This window comes from Castanea sativa, chromosome 7, assembly GCF_040712315.1.
Source record: "Castanea sativa cultivar Marrone di Chiusa Pesio chromosome 7, ASM4071231v1".
In the NCBI taxonomy this organism is placed as follows: Eukaryota; Viridiplantae; Streptophyta; class Magnoliopsida; order Fagales; family Fagaceae; genus Castanea; species Castanea sativa.
In genome coordinates, this window is record NC_134019.1 from 1,328,844 (window position 1) to 1,348,111 (window position 19,268).

The 19,268-nt window shown below is 34.1% G+C and overlaps 1 protein-coding gene and 1 pseudogene across 3 annotated transcripts in view; one reads left to right on the plus strand and one right to left on the minus strand.

Annotated features, from left to right (window-relative positions):
* The first annotated feature begins 3,563 nt into the window (after nt 1–3,563).
* On the plus strand, nt 3,564–11,756 carry LOC142642232 (uncharacterized; annotated as a pseudogene).
* Nucleotides 11,757–12,782: 1,026 nt separating this feature from the next.
* Nucleotides 12,783–19,268, minus strand: part of LOC142642908 (uncharacterized) — a 104,886-nt gene continuing 98,400 nt past the window's right edge. For all 3 annotated transcript variants that reach the window (XM_075817349.1, XM_075817350.1, XM_075817351.1), the window contains 4 exons: nt 17,836–18,573; nt 15,863–16,618; nt 13,912–14,772; nt 12,783–13,014 (listed from right to left, as the gene is read on the minus strand). In XM_075817349.1, coding sequence (XP_075673464.1) covers nt 12,952–13,014; nt 13,912–14,772; nt 15,863–16,618; nt 17,836–18,573 — 2,418 coding nt within the window. In that variant the 3' untranslated portion in view covers nt 12,783–12,951. The remainder of the gene's footprint in view (nt 13,015–13,911; nt 14,773–15,862; nt 16,619–17,835; nt 18,574–19,268) is intronic.

Here is a 19,268-nt window from a genome sequence, read left to right on the forward strand (position 1 = left end):
CATTAACCCAAAATAACCAAAAAAAGATCAAAATCAACCCAAAAACCAAAGAGTGAGGTTGGCGGCATCGATCGCATGGTAAGAAGCTGAGAGTGAGAGAAAGATGACTGTGAAAGATATTAAGGAAAAGGAAAGAGAGAAAGAGAGGTAGAGAAAAAAGAGAGTCCAGAGGAAGAGTGGAGAACTAACTACGAGAGAGAAGAGAATATATAATTAAAAACTACGTAAAAAAATAGTATGCCCTTCAACCATTTTTTTTTTGTTAGCATTTGACATATTTGATGTATGTGGTCCTTTGGTGTTTTGTATTCTACGTGCCAAAACTTTATCATTTAACACATCTAATGCTATTGTTCTAACTAGGTGCGAGATTGTTTTTGGTAGTGAAATTAAAAACTCAACATTGACTCGAAGAAGACCAATGGTTTCAATTGCATTTTTAAGCTTAAATAAGAAACAAAGCCTAACGCATGAATAAAAATAACTTTGTTATTTATTTAACATTAAGTGAAGATCGTAATAGCATGGATTTAATGATGAATTAAAACAAAGTAAGGTGTATTGGGTAGTGCGATAAATGGAATGTATATCTGATATCAAAGAAAAGTAAATAAATTAAATAGCATGTGTTTAATAGTAAAGTATTAGTGAAGTTATGCACATTTAGTGGTAAAAATAATGAGTTTGGCTTACTTTCAGTATTTTTTTAACTTAACATCTCCAGTTGCTTTAAATATACAATGGCAAGTAGTAGTTGATTTTAATCTTCACCTTTTATTTAGTTAGTGAGTGATGTGACAGTTTCTCATTAAAACAAAATGAGATTCCAGTTAAAAAAGTACTGGAGGTAAGTTAAATCCAAAAATAACAATAAAGTAACTTGCATTCAGCGGTTAGGTAATCATAAATTTGAAGGTGGAGGAACAATGACTTATTTTGAGTCTAGAGATAATAATAGTTTATAAATTTGGCAAAAATATATTAATAAAAATGACACAAGTCCAATCATGAACACTGGCAGCAAAATGAGACAAGTTTATACATCCAACGGTAAGATGAAGCATGAGTACATCTACCCTAAAAAAAATGTATTAAACACTCTGACTTGAGTATTCCAAGAATTTGGGTTCAACAAAAGTAATCTCGGCCACCCAAACATAATCTTCAACCCTTTAAACAAAAAATATATAAAAATAAAAGCCCCCAAATAAGATTAATAAAAATTAACCCAAATAACAACAAAAATAGCCTAAACAACAAAATGAACAGGCCAAACAACAACAAATGAACAAAATTTTTAACCAAAAGACCATTCAAAAACAAAAAATAAAAATCCCTAGTCATTTAAATTTGTAACTTGTTCAACTCATTCTATAAAAATAATCTCTAATTTCGTTTTTCCTAAAAACTAATACCAAGTGAGATACTATGGCCATGAGTTTTCCTCAACGACACTTGTATCTGGCCGCTCGGCTTGTAGTTGTAGTATCATATCTCTCTCTCTCTTCTATATTAGTATCTCAAAATCTTCTCCCACTTTATTACTTTTATCTTAGCATTCTCAATTTTCACTTTATTTTTCTTTAGTTCCTTTTTGCCTTTTAATTTTATTAGTAGAAGGAATGGTAAAACTTTGTGTGCGTGTGTGTGTGATGTTGATATATTCAAGTTCCTTTTTTTATATATTATATTTTGTATAATTTGAGTTTTGTAATAACTACCCCAAAATAAAATAAAAAAACTAAAATCACCATTGGATTAAATAGTATAGAGCTAATATTGAGATGTGGGTCATGAGCCCACCCCCTGCAGCGGAGAGGTCATGGGCCATGACCCCAATCCAAGAATATATGGATTCTTGGAAAGAAAGCATGATCCATGTAGTTAATTAAAATTTGGACTTTTTGGGCTTAAAGAGATTTAACCCAAAACCCATTATTTCTTTCTTCTATGAGATAATGTTGATGTAGTGTGGGGTGCCAATAAAATTGTGACACATGACATGAAAAAGGTTCTCAATAACTTTACAAGCCTATAAATGTGGGAAGCCCTCTCCTAAAGGAAAAACCACAAAACCAACTCCAAGAAAATTCACTATTATATACTCCTAGTATGTTGAGGAATGTAGATTTTCAAGTCATGGAAGATATAATAAGTATGGATGAATATATGGTCTTAGGAAGAGAAATTTGCCTCATTAGTGAACACGCACAAACCTAGTCAAAGGTATTTAAGGAGCATTAATACTAATTTAACTAGTACGAATGTGAAAAAATCACTTTCCCAAATCAAGCTAATTATGATGGAAAATTTGGTCAATTAGGCTTTAATCCTTGCATCAACCAAGATAAGATGCAAGGGTGGCAAAAATTTCTTGCCCTCCTTCACTTGTTTTGCCCCCATATTGTGCAAAATTTTTCACAATTTTGATGAGGAGATAGGGTGGGGACAGATTTTGGTTGCCTTGCCTTGCCCAAAAAAAATAAAAATAATACATATTGTACATATTCAATTACCATCCCCAAAATTCATCTCTCTCTCTCTCTCTCTCTCTCTCTCTCTCTCTCTCATAAAGCTTTTAGGATTGCCTCTCTAGTTTTTGTTTCATCTATGCCTCATTTATATTTTAGCTAACTTATATGTGATAACGAAATATCTCAAAACCTATCTTAGAACTAACTTGTCTTTCATAGGTTTTTCTCATCCAAATTGGGGATTGGGTGATGAGGATATATAGGGCACCCTTGATTTCACCTCATCCCAACTCTATGCTATCCCTTATTCATATGCTAAGGCGGTCTCTAAAGAGGTGTGCTAAGCTCAAACACATGACTCTCTAAGCTTGATGTATGCATTTTGAAATCACATTCTTATGTCCCATTAGAGAAATACTAGAAACATAACAAAATCTCACATCGTCTTATATTTTGTGGTGAGTTCGGGTATAATTTTTTTTAATCTCATTTTATTTGACCTATGATAGGTTCACACTTCCCTTAATATAGAAATAATGTGACATTTTGATGCGTCTCTAAAAGAATTTGTCCGATATATAATTATATCACAAGTCTGTTACCCCATATGTAAAGATATGGCATTCATCCCATAAATTGGGGTGGATATAGATAGATATACCCCAGCCTCGAGAGACTAGGTTGCCCCGAAACATGTTGTTTCCCTCTCTGTTGTTTCAAAGGAACGGGCTGGGCTCCAGCTTTGTTGAACACCATTGGGCTTATAAGAAATTTGAATTTTAGGGTATTTTTTCATGACAGGTGGGTCCAAGATAAATCGCTGGTCCAGAGAAATTTTTTTTTTTCAAAGTACCGGTGCGTGGACTTGAACTAAGGGACTCCTAATCAAACTCAACACAGTCATTTTAAGACCGAATCAAACTCAAGACAGTCACTTAAAGACCGAATGCCCAACTACTCGGCCAACCCCACTGGCTTTCTCTTATTAAATTTGAAATCATGATTAATGCCCTAATAATAATTCACGCAAATGTGAATGCTTAGAGTCTTTTTATTCATAATCATAATAATAATAGGCCTATTACCGTATCTCTAGTGAAGCGAGTGAAAAGGGCAAGGCCACCTTCTTCTTCTACTTGTAGACAATTCCTAGAGATTGAGATTGAGAGTGACCATAACTTAACTGCAATGGCTGGGGATGGGGATGGGGGCAAGAGAATAACGAGGTACTCAGACTTCGTGAAAGTTCACTGGCTGTTACTAGCGGCGTCAGGGCTACCTCAGTCACTGCACTTCCAACTGTTCCAGAAGCTCACCTCGGAGACCTTTGACGGCGGAGCCCACTTCTCTATCGAGCCCACTTCAGATGGCCGTCAAAGGCGCCTCCTACTCACCTCCTCGGACATGTCTAAGGAATCCCATGTCTTTCTCATCGACCATGCCTGGACTTTTCGCCTCTCAGATGCCTACAAACAGGTACCTCACTCTCTACTTTCAAACACCATTCATACATTGCCATTCTCTCTCTTTTTAATTCGTTTTTGCAAACTCTGATTGAAATTTATTAACTTTTCAATTGGGTATTTGTAAGTGACTGTGGTAATTGACTCATTTTATAAACAGTTGCAGGAGGTTTCAGGATTGGCTGAGAGGATGGCTGCTTTGATGTGTGTCGATGTTGATTTGAATTCCAATGCTGAAGAAGAGACTGAGGAAGTTGTTGATGGAATTTCACATCAAAATGGTACCAAATTGAGCGTTTTTGAAGCAATGGAAAGTGTAATTCATGGTGCAAAAGAGAATGGAGATGGTGCAGTCAGGTGGCTGGAGCTTGAGGAGCTTGACATTGATGATGACACGTTCTTGTCCCTTGATTTATCTAGTAGATTTCCGGTGTGACAGTCTTTTTTTCTTGGCTACTGCGTTAGGCTTTAACTTTTACAGCCTACATGTTATTTGAGAAATTTTCATAATATTAGCAGGATGTGGCGTTGTTTGAATTTTGGGTGTCTATATGTTTTGCTATGCATTAGGGTTTACTTGCACTTAGCTTGTGTGGGAACAAGCTTGAGAATGTGGAAATAATTGCTCGGGAAGTTACTAAATTCGAACAGCTAAGGGCTCTTTGGTTGAACAATAACCCAGTTGTTAAAAATTGGTATGTGTTCCTAATACTTGGAAAATTGTTACTGTTATGCACTTGTGCTTTAACTGAGTGGTTTTATATTAAGAGTGGTCTGGTGTATTCTTTTTCCAGTGATAGTCAGCTGGAGAATAGAGTTCTTCAAGGACTGCCAAGACTTGAAATTTACAACTCGCGTTTCACCGCTAAATTTGGTGCATGGGCATTGGGTTTCTGTGGAGGAGTGTATGGAAAGGATAATCCGGGCAGTATCCATGAGGGTGACCATCAATTGGAGAGTGTTTCCTCTCTTGACCTTTCGGATAGATGTATTCATAATTTGATCAATAAGGTTCGGGCAGTACTTCCTTCATGTGATTCTTCTTTGTTTATATGTTTTATTTTATCAGCAACTATTAGGTAGATAAGAATTTTGAAATCTGGAATATTGCAATGGGGTTGCCTTGTATTTACTTCACTGACATAGTTTTGATATTTGCATACCAATTTGAAGAAAAAGGGACTGAGTTTGATTTTATGTGATTGGTTAGTCTGATGGAGCGGTCATTGCTGATCTTTTCCTAATTCCCCTTTGTTTTTTTCAGGCTTTTTCACCTGTTGAGTTGCCCTCTCTATCATACTTGAATATTTGGGGGAATCCTTTGGAACAGAATTCTGTTGCTGTCTTGTTGGAAGTCCTGAAGGAATTTCCCTGCTTACAGTCTTTGGAGGTAGTTATGTTTGATATAGCTACAATCCTATATATGCAGAGATGATTCTGTTGAAGGCAACCTGGAAAAATTGTGGTTCTATAGAAATTAAATTGTTTTGCAGGTGGATATTCCTGGGCCCCTTGGGGAAAGTGCCATAGATATTCTTGAATCTCTTCCTAAGCTTTCTGAACTGAATGGTGTCAATGTATCAAAAATATTAGATACTGGCAAGCATGTGATTGATTCAGTGCTTCAGCCGCATCTTCCTGAATGGACTGCTGAGGAGCCTGTTATTGATCGCATTATAAGTGCTATGTGGCTATATTTGATGACATATAGGCTTGCAGATGAGGAAAAGATTGATGAAACCTCTGTATGGTATGCATTTAAGGATTGATGAACTTTTCTTTTTGGGATAATTTGAAGTGCTGATTCTTTGTTTCTGATTTCTTTTTAGGTATGTGATGGATGAACTAGGTTCAGCATTGCGGCATAATGATGAGCCAAATTTCAGGGTAGCTCCTTTTCTCTTCATACCAGAGGGGAATTTGGCATCAGCTGTGAGGTTGTCTTTTAATCCTTCATTTTAATTTTCTGCTTTGTTGCAGAGACTATTTTGTTAATTTGTAGATGAACTTTGTAATTTCTCTCCACATGATTTTTCATGTGTGATTTATGTAAACACCTATATGATCCTTATGCACTTGGTGCATATAAACGCATGTGGAGGCATCATATTCATTTTGTTTGATGCAGCTTTTCCTTTGTTGTAAATCCAATGGTACTAGCAGAATTATTGCCATTAATAATTCCTGGTTATCTTTTTTCTGCTTTTCTATATTATGGCCAACCCAGAATGTTCAAAAAGGAGATGAATGCACTCGCGATTTTCTTTTTGGTATTGGGGAGGACAAACAACGTTCTGCCAGACTTTCAGCTTGGTTCCATACGCTGCAGAATTTTTTATAAAAGTATTGTCTCTGATTTCTATCTTAAATTGTGATTCACTGTTTTTATTCATTCAAACTGTGTCTTCTTGCCAAGTCTTATGTGACATTAATCCTTCAGGAGTACGAGAAGCACTGTCAGAAGTTGCAATCGAAAAGTTTGATTTCTCCATCTGTACAGTCTTCTACCACTAGAAGTATACATCATACTGATGGGTCTCCTTTACATGTGTACACTGATTTACCTCGTGTAGAAGAGTTTTTGACACGTTCAGAGTTTGTTATCAGTATGTGTTGTGTTTCATTGCTTTCAGACTCCCTTATGTATGACTTCATTTAATCAATTTATATTCTTTCATAGTTGTGTTTAGTATGTAATATCTTATTAGGAATACGATAAGTATTTCCAGTTTAGTAGCAGTTATCTGCATCCTCTACTACACTGATAAGCAAAACTTAGGTGTATTTTTTGGTGTGTCAGCTTTGGTTGACAACAATTTATTTCATATTTGTTGTTTTGATGGTTTTTTTCAATTATGGTTTTTTCTTTTCTGAAAGTTTTCTTTTATGATTTGTTTTGCTTACAGTATCTGAACCAAAGGATGCTGATATTGTATGGACAAGTACCCAGGTAGATGAGGATATGAAAAAGGCTGCTGGAATAACAGATCAGCAATATATAAACCAATTTCGTTTTGAGGCTTGTCTTGTCATGAAACATCATTTGGCAGAGACTGTTCACAAGGTTAGGAAAAGCTCACTTTGCATGTGAATGCTAGCGTCAATACTCTTTGAATGAACTGATCTTTGCCTGTCATCAGTTTTAGATTAAATTGCCTACTTCTCTTTTGAAGAGCTGCCATGTAACTAAGGCATTATGGCATGCTTGGATAATCAAGTCAAAGACAAAAATAAGGCTTGTTTTTCCTCTGTGAGAAGATGATTAACTTCAGATCTTTTTTGTTCTAACAGGCCTATGGATCTCCTGAATGGTTGCAGCCTACTTATAATCTTGAAACTCATCTGTCTCAAGTTATTGGTGACTATTATGTACGCAAAAGAGATGGGCTTGACAATCTGTGGATCTTAAAACCTTGGAATATGGCATGAACCATTGATACAACTGTAACTGATAATTTATCCACCATCATCCGTCATATGGAGACTGGTCCTAAAATATGCCAAAAGTATATTGAACACCCTGCTTTGTTCAATGGGAAGAAGTTTGATCTCCATTACATAGGGGGTCTTCTGTTAGCATATACTTCAAAGAATTCATCATTGATTGATGAAGTAATTGTCTACTTAATATATTAAACTTGCAGGCTATATTGGAGGTTGGGGAGGTCATTCAGTTTTATGATTCTGATAGGCGCTTTCCTGCTTAGGGCTTTGGAGGAAGAACATGTGATGGGACCACATCGCATTGTTTTAACTTGAATGGAAGTGCAAGTGCCTTTAAGGTGAGAGGAACTGACTTTATAATGCTTTGATTTGCTTAATTTTTGAAGAATCTGGCTGTCATATTGTCTGAAAATATTTATCTTCTTTATACTGCACACACATGTCTCTCTCTCTCTCTCTCTCCTTTTACTACTTTTAATAGATTGTTGCTTAGGATTTCCCATTTTCTACATCACCATCATTTTCAACCAATCTCTTTTTTTTTTTTTTTGAAAGTTCAAAGACCCCACTTACAGCTAGCAACACATTCAAAAACCCCAAATACTGAGTTTTGTCCCCAAGAGATTTGAGAAAGTTCAGAGGCCCTTGATGCAAATTAAACAGATTGAGTTATCACCTAATACACTTTGGAACATCATATGTTTTGCATCATAACCAGAAGATTAGATATCTTAGAAAATGATTGATGGTACCATAAGATGCATCTCTCATGTGTTGTAAGTTAACAACTGTCGAGTATAAGTTGATAAGAATCTGAACACTGCATTAAATTCTTTAAGTAACCAATTTTTTTTTTGGGATGAATTATTTAATTTCTTTTATTTATCAATAGGTTGAAGGAGTTGAAGGCATCATGGCTGCTTATTCAAGTGCTCTACATAATGTTTCTCTGGCAGGACCCACTTTATTTGGCCAAGTGATCAACAAAGCTGCACAAATTGCTAGCTAGTCCATCTCATACAACAACGACAAGTACTTTTATTTGCTCATTATTACAGTAAAGAGAATGTCTACTTTTTTTTTTCAAAGGAAATGATATTAGACTTTATTTATTGAAATTCACGTTGTACATGGGAAAAAGAAAAAGGGGCATGTTCTAACCAAACAGAGGCTGGCTCATTCTTTTTCGCAACACTAGCAAGAGCTAGAGCAGCACAATTACATTCTAGAGGAACACTAACAAAAAAGATATAGTATGAAAGCTTAAATAAATAATGGAAATATCCTCTAAAATAGTGACTGCAAAAAAGGGGCATGTTCTTCAACCTTACTACCCTCCATGAAAGTTCTTAGCTTAAGCTGTCCTCTAGAATTGCTTGGATTTAGAGGAAATTTATCCAGCTCAAATAGTGGAAATTTGAGCTTATGTATTACACACCTTCACAACTCTCTTTTTTGCAGTCACTGGATCATCTTTGTCAATATCAGTTTGAGTATGGAACGTTATCAACAACATACATCTCACAATTTTCATCTTCTTTATTAGTTACTTTTGATGAGGCAATCCAATTCCCATCAGCTAGGTCCAAATTTTGTAAAGTTATGGACTGACCCCAATCCACTACAAAAGTCATATCATTATCTCTACCTGTATCACAACTCTCTTGTAAAGTTGACTCATCCAAAAATTCCCCCATTATCTTTATCGATACACTTCTTTGAGTTAGTTACAAGGTTTGAATATGAATTAGGTGGTCTTACTTTCAGAGTTAGTTACAAGGGTTGAATTTGAATTAGGTGGTCTTACTTTCAGAGTTAGTTACAAGGGTTGAATTTGAATTAGGTGGTCTTACTTTCAGAGTTAGTTACAAGGGTTGAATTTGAATTAGGTGGTCTTACTTTCAAATCAGATGAGCTGTTATCCCCATGAGCGTAGGGATCAACCTCCGAAGCCATTTACCCTTGTCATCCTGAAAAGCCTGGTGGACCATTACCTGTGCTACTGGGACCACAGCTTCATGTGTTTCCAGCAGGTTCAACTTAGTCAATGGCAAAACCAGTTCCAAATCATCCCTGAAAACAATGGCATCTCTGTCTACTTCCCGATTTTTTGGCATTGTGGTTTCACATTGGGAATGAAGATTATGTCGTGCAGAGTCTTGGATTTTTTGTCTCAATGCCACTGCTTGCAGCCATGTCTGGTTTTAATATTAAAAACACGAATTTAAAACTAAGCATCGCGGAACTTCACATCACTGGGACGTATCAGGATGTAGAAGAAGATGTCATAGTTTCTGGAACCTCAGAAGGATGAGACGTTTATTAAAAGACTAGGGGCCTTTAGCTATAATCTCCTCCATATCATTCTCCTTCTAAAAAATGGCCACAAACATCTGACAGTAGCTTTAAAAGCTTCCTTATTGTAATCCTTATTGATCTGAAGTTTTGCTAGCACATCAAATTGAGCTTGCTTCTAGGAGTAAACCACTTCCTTTGATTTAATCACCATTTCACCCCCTCCTCTTGCAATAACGGAACATCTTCCACATTTCCTCCAATTCTGATTCCGTCAAAAAACACCAAAAGAAAACTATCCACCAGAATAAAATACCCTAGACGCAGTGAAGGACTCAAAAGAAATCAACAGAAAAGAAAAAAAGAAAAACCCATACCACAGTTATTGACCAGACCTGGAAAGGTTAGAATCTCGTAGGCAAACAATAAGCTTGAGGCTTCTACGTGCTCTAGGATACAGAGTGACCCAGAGGGAACGAGACGTTTTAATAACATAGTTAATAAAAGGAAAAGAAAAATTAGAAAATGTCTATTTTAGTTGATTTTATTTATTATAAATTACAACTTTCATTGAAAATGAGAGGCTTTATATGCAAAGGATGTATACACGAAGCTCTCTTGAATAAAAATGTTACTTTATTTTATCTCTCTTTCCGTCAATTTTTCATTTGTTAATTAAATAAAATGTCATCTCTCTAGGATGGAGTCCTTACAGACCTACAAGAAACAAAAAATACTCTGGTCAAAGCATCTGATCTTCCACTATCAATTCTCATAGTAGGAGTGGGAGGAGCTGATTTTACGCAAATGGAGGTATACTCTTGTATATAATGGCCTTTTAGCCTTTAAGACTCTTTTGAATTGCTTTATTTCAATTATTTTGTACAATGAATGGTGGAAATTTAGCTTTTATAGTTTTCACTTGAATGACTAATATATTTTAATTTTTGGCAGGTGCTCGATGCTGATGATGGAAGACGATTAGAGAGCTCTACAAGTCGTGTGGCAACGCATGACATCGTACAATTTGTTCCAATGCGAGAAGTACATAGTGAGTACACGATGACACTCTACAAAGCTTTTGTTATTACATCTAAAAGCATCCACTAACTGTAATTGTGCATTTGCAATCGCAAGTTTCTCCCAGTTGGTGATGTCCTAAAAGCATGTTGAATTTGTAGTCAAAGTTTTAGAATTGTTGTAGCCAATAACTTTTGGACCAAATGACACTTTCTCCATCCATAAGCTGGGATGGTGGGTAAGTATTGGTTTGAATTTCCCTAGCAAAAAAGCTTTAGATGACTGCTTACTCATATAGTAGAATAGCCCAAATGGGTGTGTGTGAACTTTAAAAATGTATTAGACAAAGACGTTGCATGGATTGCCGTTGCCACTGCTATCTTGATCCCGTCTTTGACTATATTGTTGTTGACAGTCTAATACACTTTGCAGTCACCTTTTTCTAGTACCCATTGGACATGTTATAGACAGAAAATGGGGTCATGGTTTCAATTAGTGTGAATGCATACTCAAAGCTGATTTCTATGTATCTTACCTCTTGATGTTTTTTTACATCTATTTGAGCCTGTTATCTGTTTTATCAATTAGAATTTGATGATTTCCTTATTTGTTCTATTATCTGTTTTATCAATTGGAATTGATGATTTCCTTATTTGTTCATTTCGTTGTACTTGTATTTTTTTTTTTTTTTAAATGAGGTTCTTCACTCTGTTTCATCTAATAAATTAGTTATGGTCTGTACAGCTGGGCACATTTTTGTGGTTCAAGCTCTATTGGAAGAGCTACTTGGACAGTTTTTGACATTCATTCGGGGTAGAGATATTAAGCCACGCCCTCTCCATGTAGCCCCAACGTCTGCTTGAGAACATTTTCCAAGTCCACAAGATGTACAAATGTGATGATTTTGCTCACAACAACTAAAACTTTTAAAAGGTCTGAACCACTAATAGGTCGACTCACCTTAAAGGAGCTCATTATTAACAAATTTTTTTTAGGTCTGAAAACTGAAACACTAACAGGATGACTTCGCCTGTAAAGATCTCTTTATTTCATCTTAATAGAAAAAGTATAGTTTTTTTTCCTATGAATTTTATCTTGCCTAGGGATAGTTTTACTTTTATTCAACTTTTAATTTTTAAGTAAAATAAACCATTAAAAAAAGTTATTATAAACAATTTAGTCTTGTGAAGGTGAAAGCATCCCTTGGGTTGTAGCTTGTTTCATAGAGTAGGTCTCACACAAGGATGTGGGGTCTATACTCGTGAAGTTCACATATCTGTGACCGTGTGATGCCTATTTTATTTTGAGATACTTTTGGTCTTGCAAGTAGCCTAAATAGGTATTTGGCACTCATCCTTAAGAAATGTGTAAATACCATGGTGTGGGCCTTCATGTTTGTGAGAGACCCACTATTAAGAGTTGAGTTTTGGTGAGAGGCACCTAAGTGAAGACCAATAGGTAAAAACTTGGGATGGTGTTAGGCACCTAAACTCACCTAATATGATGGGTTGACCTCCATTTGTATTAAGCCATTTTTTAACATGGGTCTCATTTAGCTGGTTCCCTCTTAAGCGTGTATAATTAAAATTTGAAACTAAATATATACAACACGGCTTAAAAGAGTTGTTATTTATAGGGTAAATGTTCTAATTTTATTTATGAATCTTTGGTCCTACATATAAAGGCATCAAACTCGATCTCCTATATTGATACCACTGATAGTTTATCATAGTTTCAGAGTAAGAGGTATTTGTTTTTCGCTCTCGTGAAATTAGTTAGAGATCTTACTATATGTTTTTCACTCCTTAAAGATGAGCAAGGATGAGTACAAAATGCACTAATAAAACTTCATATGATTTCTTGGACTATATAATAGCCTTGTCTTAGCTCCAAAGCCCTGTGACAAAGCTACTATGAGTCTATACGAGTCTCAACCATATACATAACACACCAATACATTCTGACAAACTTTTTGGTCCAATCCAATAAAGTCTAAATCACCCCCCCCCCCCCAATAGAGGTAAAAGATAAAAATACTGTAGATAAAAATAAAAGTTAGTTGAAATAATACAGTAGAACCTATGAATAGTAGCAAAAATAAGCTGAATAGTAAAATAATTTTAATTTTTCATTGGTATCCAAACACACACTACATCACATGTTCAACAATAGAACCTGCATTGAATAACTACAATATAAATTATTTCTAATGTTCTAGAATTGAGTCATTAATAAATTAAAAGATCAATCTTCCTTTAAGTCATCCTCAAGTTATCAACACCAATTTCCTCTCCGGCCTCACTTGTGCTTGCATCAGTCTACAATAAAAGAGGTTGAAATTAATGGCCCAAATGAAAAATTAATCCAGAAAAATGAGATGAAAGAAAATTAATTCCAAAACAACACAACACTATATCATAATAAAATAAACAATCTCATTATTAATTTCTTATCTACCAAATATACATGCAATTGACACCAAAGTCAGAAGATCCACAAGCACATGAACAAATATCATTACTTTTCAAACCAAATTCCTTAAAAGCAAAAATAAGAAACTAAGAAGATAAAATTTTTGTTTCTATTTCAGTGATTCAGTGATATAAGCGAATGATACAATGCTTAAGTAAAAAAGTAATGTCATTTTGTGATTACGTATAGGAGAGATGAGCATTTGCATCACCATAGGCATTTTCATCACCATAGAAGATATATAAGTACATATATAAAATTTAATTTAATTTTTTTTTTAGAAAGTTGAAGCCAAACTTAAGACTAAGTTAAACTCATTGTTTTAATTTAATACATAAAGAAATCCAATATCAAACAAACTCTGATTAAATTAGGTTTGATATTCTCCTAACAAATTTTAATTAAATTAGCTATATTCTTTCATACGAATTCTCTAATTTAACTTTTTATTTATTTTTTTTATGGGAACTTTTTACTTGTTAATATTTAATAATTAAATGTATATCATATTTTTTTATAAAGGTATTTACTATTCCAGTCCATTGTACCTATTAGCGACCATTAGTGACAAAGCAATATTAAGAATTGCAAGTGTTACACATATATTTAATAACCTTATGTTACCTTAGAAATTAGGATATGTGATGTGACCATTGGGTCCACAGTGCATGCCACTTTCCTTGTGTCTACTCCAATGAAAATGCTTTTAAAAATTAAATAAAATAGAAGCATTAGAACATTACCTTCTCAATGAATAGTTGTTGCACGCATGGATCATAGTTTTCCTCCCAAAATCTTTTTATGGCGCTATTCACATCTTCCTCTGGTAATAGTTCTCTTTTGTTTGGCCACCATTGGTTTTCGTCCAGTCCAACTCTCTTTAGCTTCGGCATGCTTAGGACTCCATTAGAGAAGATCTTCATTTCCGGGCATCCTGACACAGCTAGATCTTTCAGTGATGGGAATTTGATGGTGCGATTACCCAAGTGGAAGCTTCTCAGACTGGGTAAATCAAAAAGCCACAAAACATTCAATTGATTGAAACAAATCTCATCTCCTGCTTCACCTGCTCCCTCGTTTGTGACTATTTCTCTCATTCTTTTGCATTCATATAAACACAATTGTTTGAGTTGGACCAAACTTTTGACTGTCGAGGAAGTCGCTAAACTAATCAACCCATGACATTTCCGTACACTCAAAGCGTTTAAATTTCGGAAATACATTGAGGACGGCACTAAATTTTTTAATCTGCCGCATTCTGACACTGTTAGTTTCTTCAAATTTTGGAGGGCCCTACCTTGTTCAGAGTTTTCCTTCCACAAAAGCATCAACTTGGGCATTTTCTGTAGATTCAACTCTGTCAAATGTTCAAACATCCCAGCGTATTGTCCTTCGTTATTGAAGAAAAGATTACTGACGGAAAGAACCTTAAGAGAGCGTAATCCTTCAACAAATACCGAAGGGCCTGCTATCACTTTATGATCTTTGCTGTACAATCTGAGAACTTCTAGTTTGCAAAAGAACTCTCCAAAAAGTCGACCATTTGTCTGATTCTTGGTATCATACCAATCCAATTCCAATGATTTCAAGTTAGGGAATGTATCCTGGAAAAGATAGAGGTATTGAACAAAAAAAAGCAGAAGTAAGTGTTCTCTAAGCAAGTTTGGGATAATATTCTCAACAATTTCAAGTGGGACTGAATGTATGTAAATCAAGTGGCTATCTAGAGAGGGAGAGCAACGTGCTTCGATGCATCTCCATTTATTATCCTATGTAATAATTATATATAACATTTTCTCAGGTGGATGTGAATTCCCATCTCCCTCGTAAAGGTAACCCATTTCTATATAGTTGTTATACAAGATACTACCTCTTACATGTTTTATAGTTTCTTTTTAAGGGATTTGCTTCCAAACAAGATAACTCAAGCACAAAAGTCTGAGTACATGAATGCACACAGTTTTTTATTGTTTTATTTTTAAAATTATTTTTTGGAAAAATAAAAGATAAAAAAGGGACACATTGATCAATTCAAGATACTAAATTGATTTTTAATGTAAGTAGATTTAAGCTGAAATCTCTTATTTAAAGACAAAATTTTTTACCAATTAAACTAATTGGAACCCACTTGAAAATTTTGAATTTAAAAACATTAATAACCACGTAAGAAATCCTTATTAGTTTGAAAGAAAATCTTTTTATATAAGGTTTTATCATTTAGACACCTCAATTAAGTCTTCCATAAATTTTTCAAAAAAGAAATCTAAAACATATTGTTTTTTCTGCTAGACAATATACACATATAATATTAAGTGGTCATGGACTTACCCAATATATATATCTAATTTCTTGTTCCGAGTATTAATTACTTAATGTAGCCTTTTTATTTTATTTTATTATTATATTTTTTCTGGAGGTTGGCTAAATGTAGCTGTGTTGGTTTGAGCAAGACTTGCTCAGTTAAAAGTTAGTATGTATAGCTTCAACACAACTATGGTACAACTGGAAATTAGGCTCCTATAATCCAACCACTTATATGTAGTCCGACTATTCTATTTATTTTTTGTATTTTTATGCAGACTAGTTTTTTAAGTAATAACAAATTGTTATTAATTTTTATTTCTTGGATTATTTTAGGATAATTAAACTAAGTGTCATATCCATGTAAACAAAGAAACAAGTACAAATCCATACCTTTTCAATAAGAAAGAGGGGCTGCTGAACCAGAACATGATCACCCAACCCATTTGTATTTGGGAAGCTTAATTCATTCGAAAAGCTTAATTCATTCAAAGCAACAATCTTCACTTTGTTGCATTTGCATATCTTCAAACTTTTCAGTGATGGCCACTCTGAAGTGTGCTTTCCAGGATAGAAACATTTGAGTTCAGGCAGTGATTGAAGAGTTAGAGAGATTATTCGTGGGAACACAAACTTAGTCTTTGTTTCCAATCCTTCTTCCAAAGCAACAATTTCCTCCATTAATCCACAATCATTTATATGTAGACTCTCAAGATGTTCAAGACTTTTGGCCACCGAGACTGGAAAAAGACTTTTCAGAGTTTTACATTTAGAAACTTCAACTCGGTGCAAATTTTGAAATGTTAAAATTGCTTCAGGATCCGAAGTCCATACATGCTTAAGTTTCGGTAAATTGATTAAAGTCAGATGTCTCAGCTGAGTAGATCCCTTATCACATATTTCGTCAACATTTTCCCCTCTAACCTCAAATACCTCTTCTACCGAATTGCAATCCTCTATCTTTAATTCTTCAAGATTTTGGAGTCTTCTCAACATATTCGGAGGAAAAACGTTCATTAGATTTTTACAACTGTCAACGTGCAACTTTTTTATTTTGCTAATGGAATCTGAAACGAGTTGGTTGTGCCACAACATCTTCAAGTTATTTATGCCATCGATGAATATTGTCTCCAAGTTAAAAAAGGCAACCTACAATTCTCACATATCAATTGAGTCAATAATATACGTTTATATTGCAAAAAGTAGTTGAGAAGAAGAAGATTATTGTTGGGAATAAGGCATAGAGACAAACATGGGAAAAGTTAATTAAATTAAATTCCAAAAAACCATCAAGCAAGTAGAACATGGAAGAAACTAATAAAAGAAATGGGGGAAAAGAAACACAAATTAACCAAGCTTTAATGAAGAGAGATTGAGAGGCAGACAATAGGTGTATTTCTTCGAGTTCTTTCTAAAATGTGATGTCTGTGCTCACGAGATTTAGATAACAATATTGCTTTCAAAGATTTAAAAACAAAACAATTGAATTTCTTGAGTAAAATCTTGTTTTGGGCAAAATCTCGTCTACCCATTTTGGTGTTTTCCAAATGATGATTTGTGGTAGTGTGCCACCCCACCACAATAAACCCATTGCACACTTATCTCCGATTAAGGCATTACAAGCAACACATAAAAGCTTTGTTTTTTAATGGAAAAAAAAAAAAAAAAACACGACTAGCAGATTAAACCGAATATGGTTTTGTAACTTTTTTCAAATTAAGAACTTGCAGGAGGCATTGGGGTATAGGCATGGGCTGGGTATGGGGTGGGTTTCCCTCAACCCAAACCGATTTTTTTTTTTTTAAAGCGGGAATTAGAGTTGAAAATGGGGGCAGTTTTAGTTGTAGTGAAGCTCAAAACGGCAATTGAAAAAATTTTAAATTTCCCTCTAGTTTTTTATTGCGAACAAAATTAGTTTGGACCTTGACATTAGTAATTAAAAAATCTAATTTAAACTTTCTAAATATATTACAAATGATAAAATAAGTTAATTAAGAAAATAAAAAAGGATATGATTAGCATAATTTGACGTACACAAAGAAATTTAATTAGTGACTAATACGAAGATTGGTGTAATATGTGCTAATAGTAAAATTAATTAGTGACTAATAGGAAAATTGCTCAACTAAAAGTTAGTATGTATTGCTTCAACACAACAGTGGTATAGCTAGAAATTAGGATCCTATAATTTAACTACGTTATATGTAGTCCGACCAGTCTTTATGTTAATTTTTTGTTTTATTACAAGCCAACTAGTTTCTCAAGTACTAACAAATTGTAATTAATTTTAATTTCTTGGATTATTTTAAGATAATTACACTGAGTGTCATATCCATGTTAACAAAAAGACAAGTAGAAATTCATACCTTTTCAATGAGAAAGAGGGGCTGTTGAACTGGAACATGATCGCCTAACTCATCTGTTTCTGTGAAGCTTAATTCATTCGAAGCAAGAATCTTCACTTTGTCACATTTAGATATCGTCAAACTTTTCAATGATGGCCACTCTGAAGTGTGCTTTCCGGGATAGAAACATTTGAGTTCAAACAGTGATTGAAGAGTTAGAGAGGTTATTTGTGGGAACACAAACTTAGTCATTGTTTCCAAGCCTTCTTCCAAAGTAACAATTTCCTCCACTAATTCACAATCATTTATACGTAGACTCTCAAGTTGTTCAAGACTTTTGGCCACCGAGACTGGAAAAAGACTTTTCAAAGTTTTACATCTAGAAACTTCAACTTGACACAGATTTTGAAATGTTAAAATTGCTTCAAGATCTGAAGTCCATACATGCTTAAGTTTCGGTAAATTGATTAAAGTCAGATGTCTCAACTGAGTAGATCCCTTATCACATATTTCATCAACATTTTCCCCTCTAACCTCAAATACCTCTTCTACCGAATGGCAATGCTCTATCTTTAATTCTTCAAGATTTTGGAGTCTTCTCAACATATTAGGAGGAAAAATGTTCATTAGATTTTTACAACTACCAACATGCAACTTTTTTATTTTGCAAATGGAAGCTGAAACGAGTTGGTTGTGCCACAACATCTTCAAGTTATTTATGCCATTGATGAATATTGTCTCCAAGTTAAAAAAGGCAACCTACAATTCACATATAATTATTGAGTCAATTAGCTTATCTTTATATTGCCTAACATAGGCAAGAAAAATAAGAAGATAAAGGTAATTTAAATGGGAAAAGTTCATTAAATTAATCAGATTGATGGTGGGGTATGACATTATATAGACAAACATGATAAAATTTAATTAAATTATATTCTAAAAAACAAAGCTACTACAACATGAAGCAGGCAAATAAAAGAAAGGAGCATTTAAAAAAAAAAAAAAACCAGCCTTATAATTGAAGAGAGATTTAGTGGCGATACAAAAGTTTATTTCTTAAAGTTCTTTCTAAAATGTGATGTCTGTGCTCACAAAATAAAGATAATATTGCTTTCAGGGATAAAAATTGGTTTGAAATCTTAAGTAAAATCTGGTTTTGGTGAAAATTATTTAGCTCTGAGAATATATATATATATATATATATATATATATATATATATATATATATTATGAATTATATATAATCACATAATGAGAAATTGTTAAATCGTTGTGTACTAATGATGAGAAGAATGAGTGGTTAATTAATATAATTGAGCTTATTCCCATAGGATTAGATCTTTTGGATTAAATATGTTTCTATATGTTATATTAACTACTCAGTTGAAGAATCTCAAAGTGTTTATCTCCCTAACATGTTTATCAAATGATCACTATTATTACATTTATTCCAA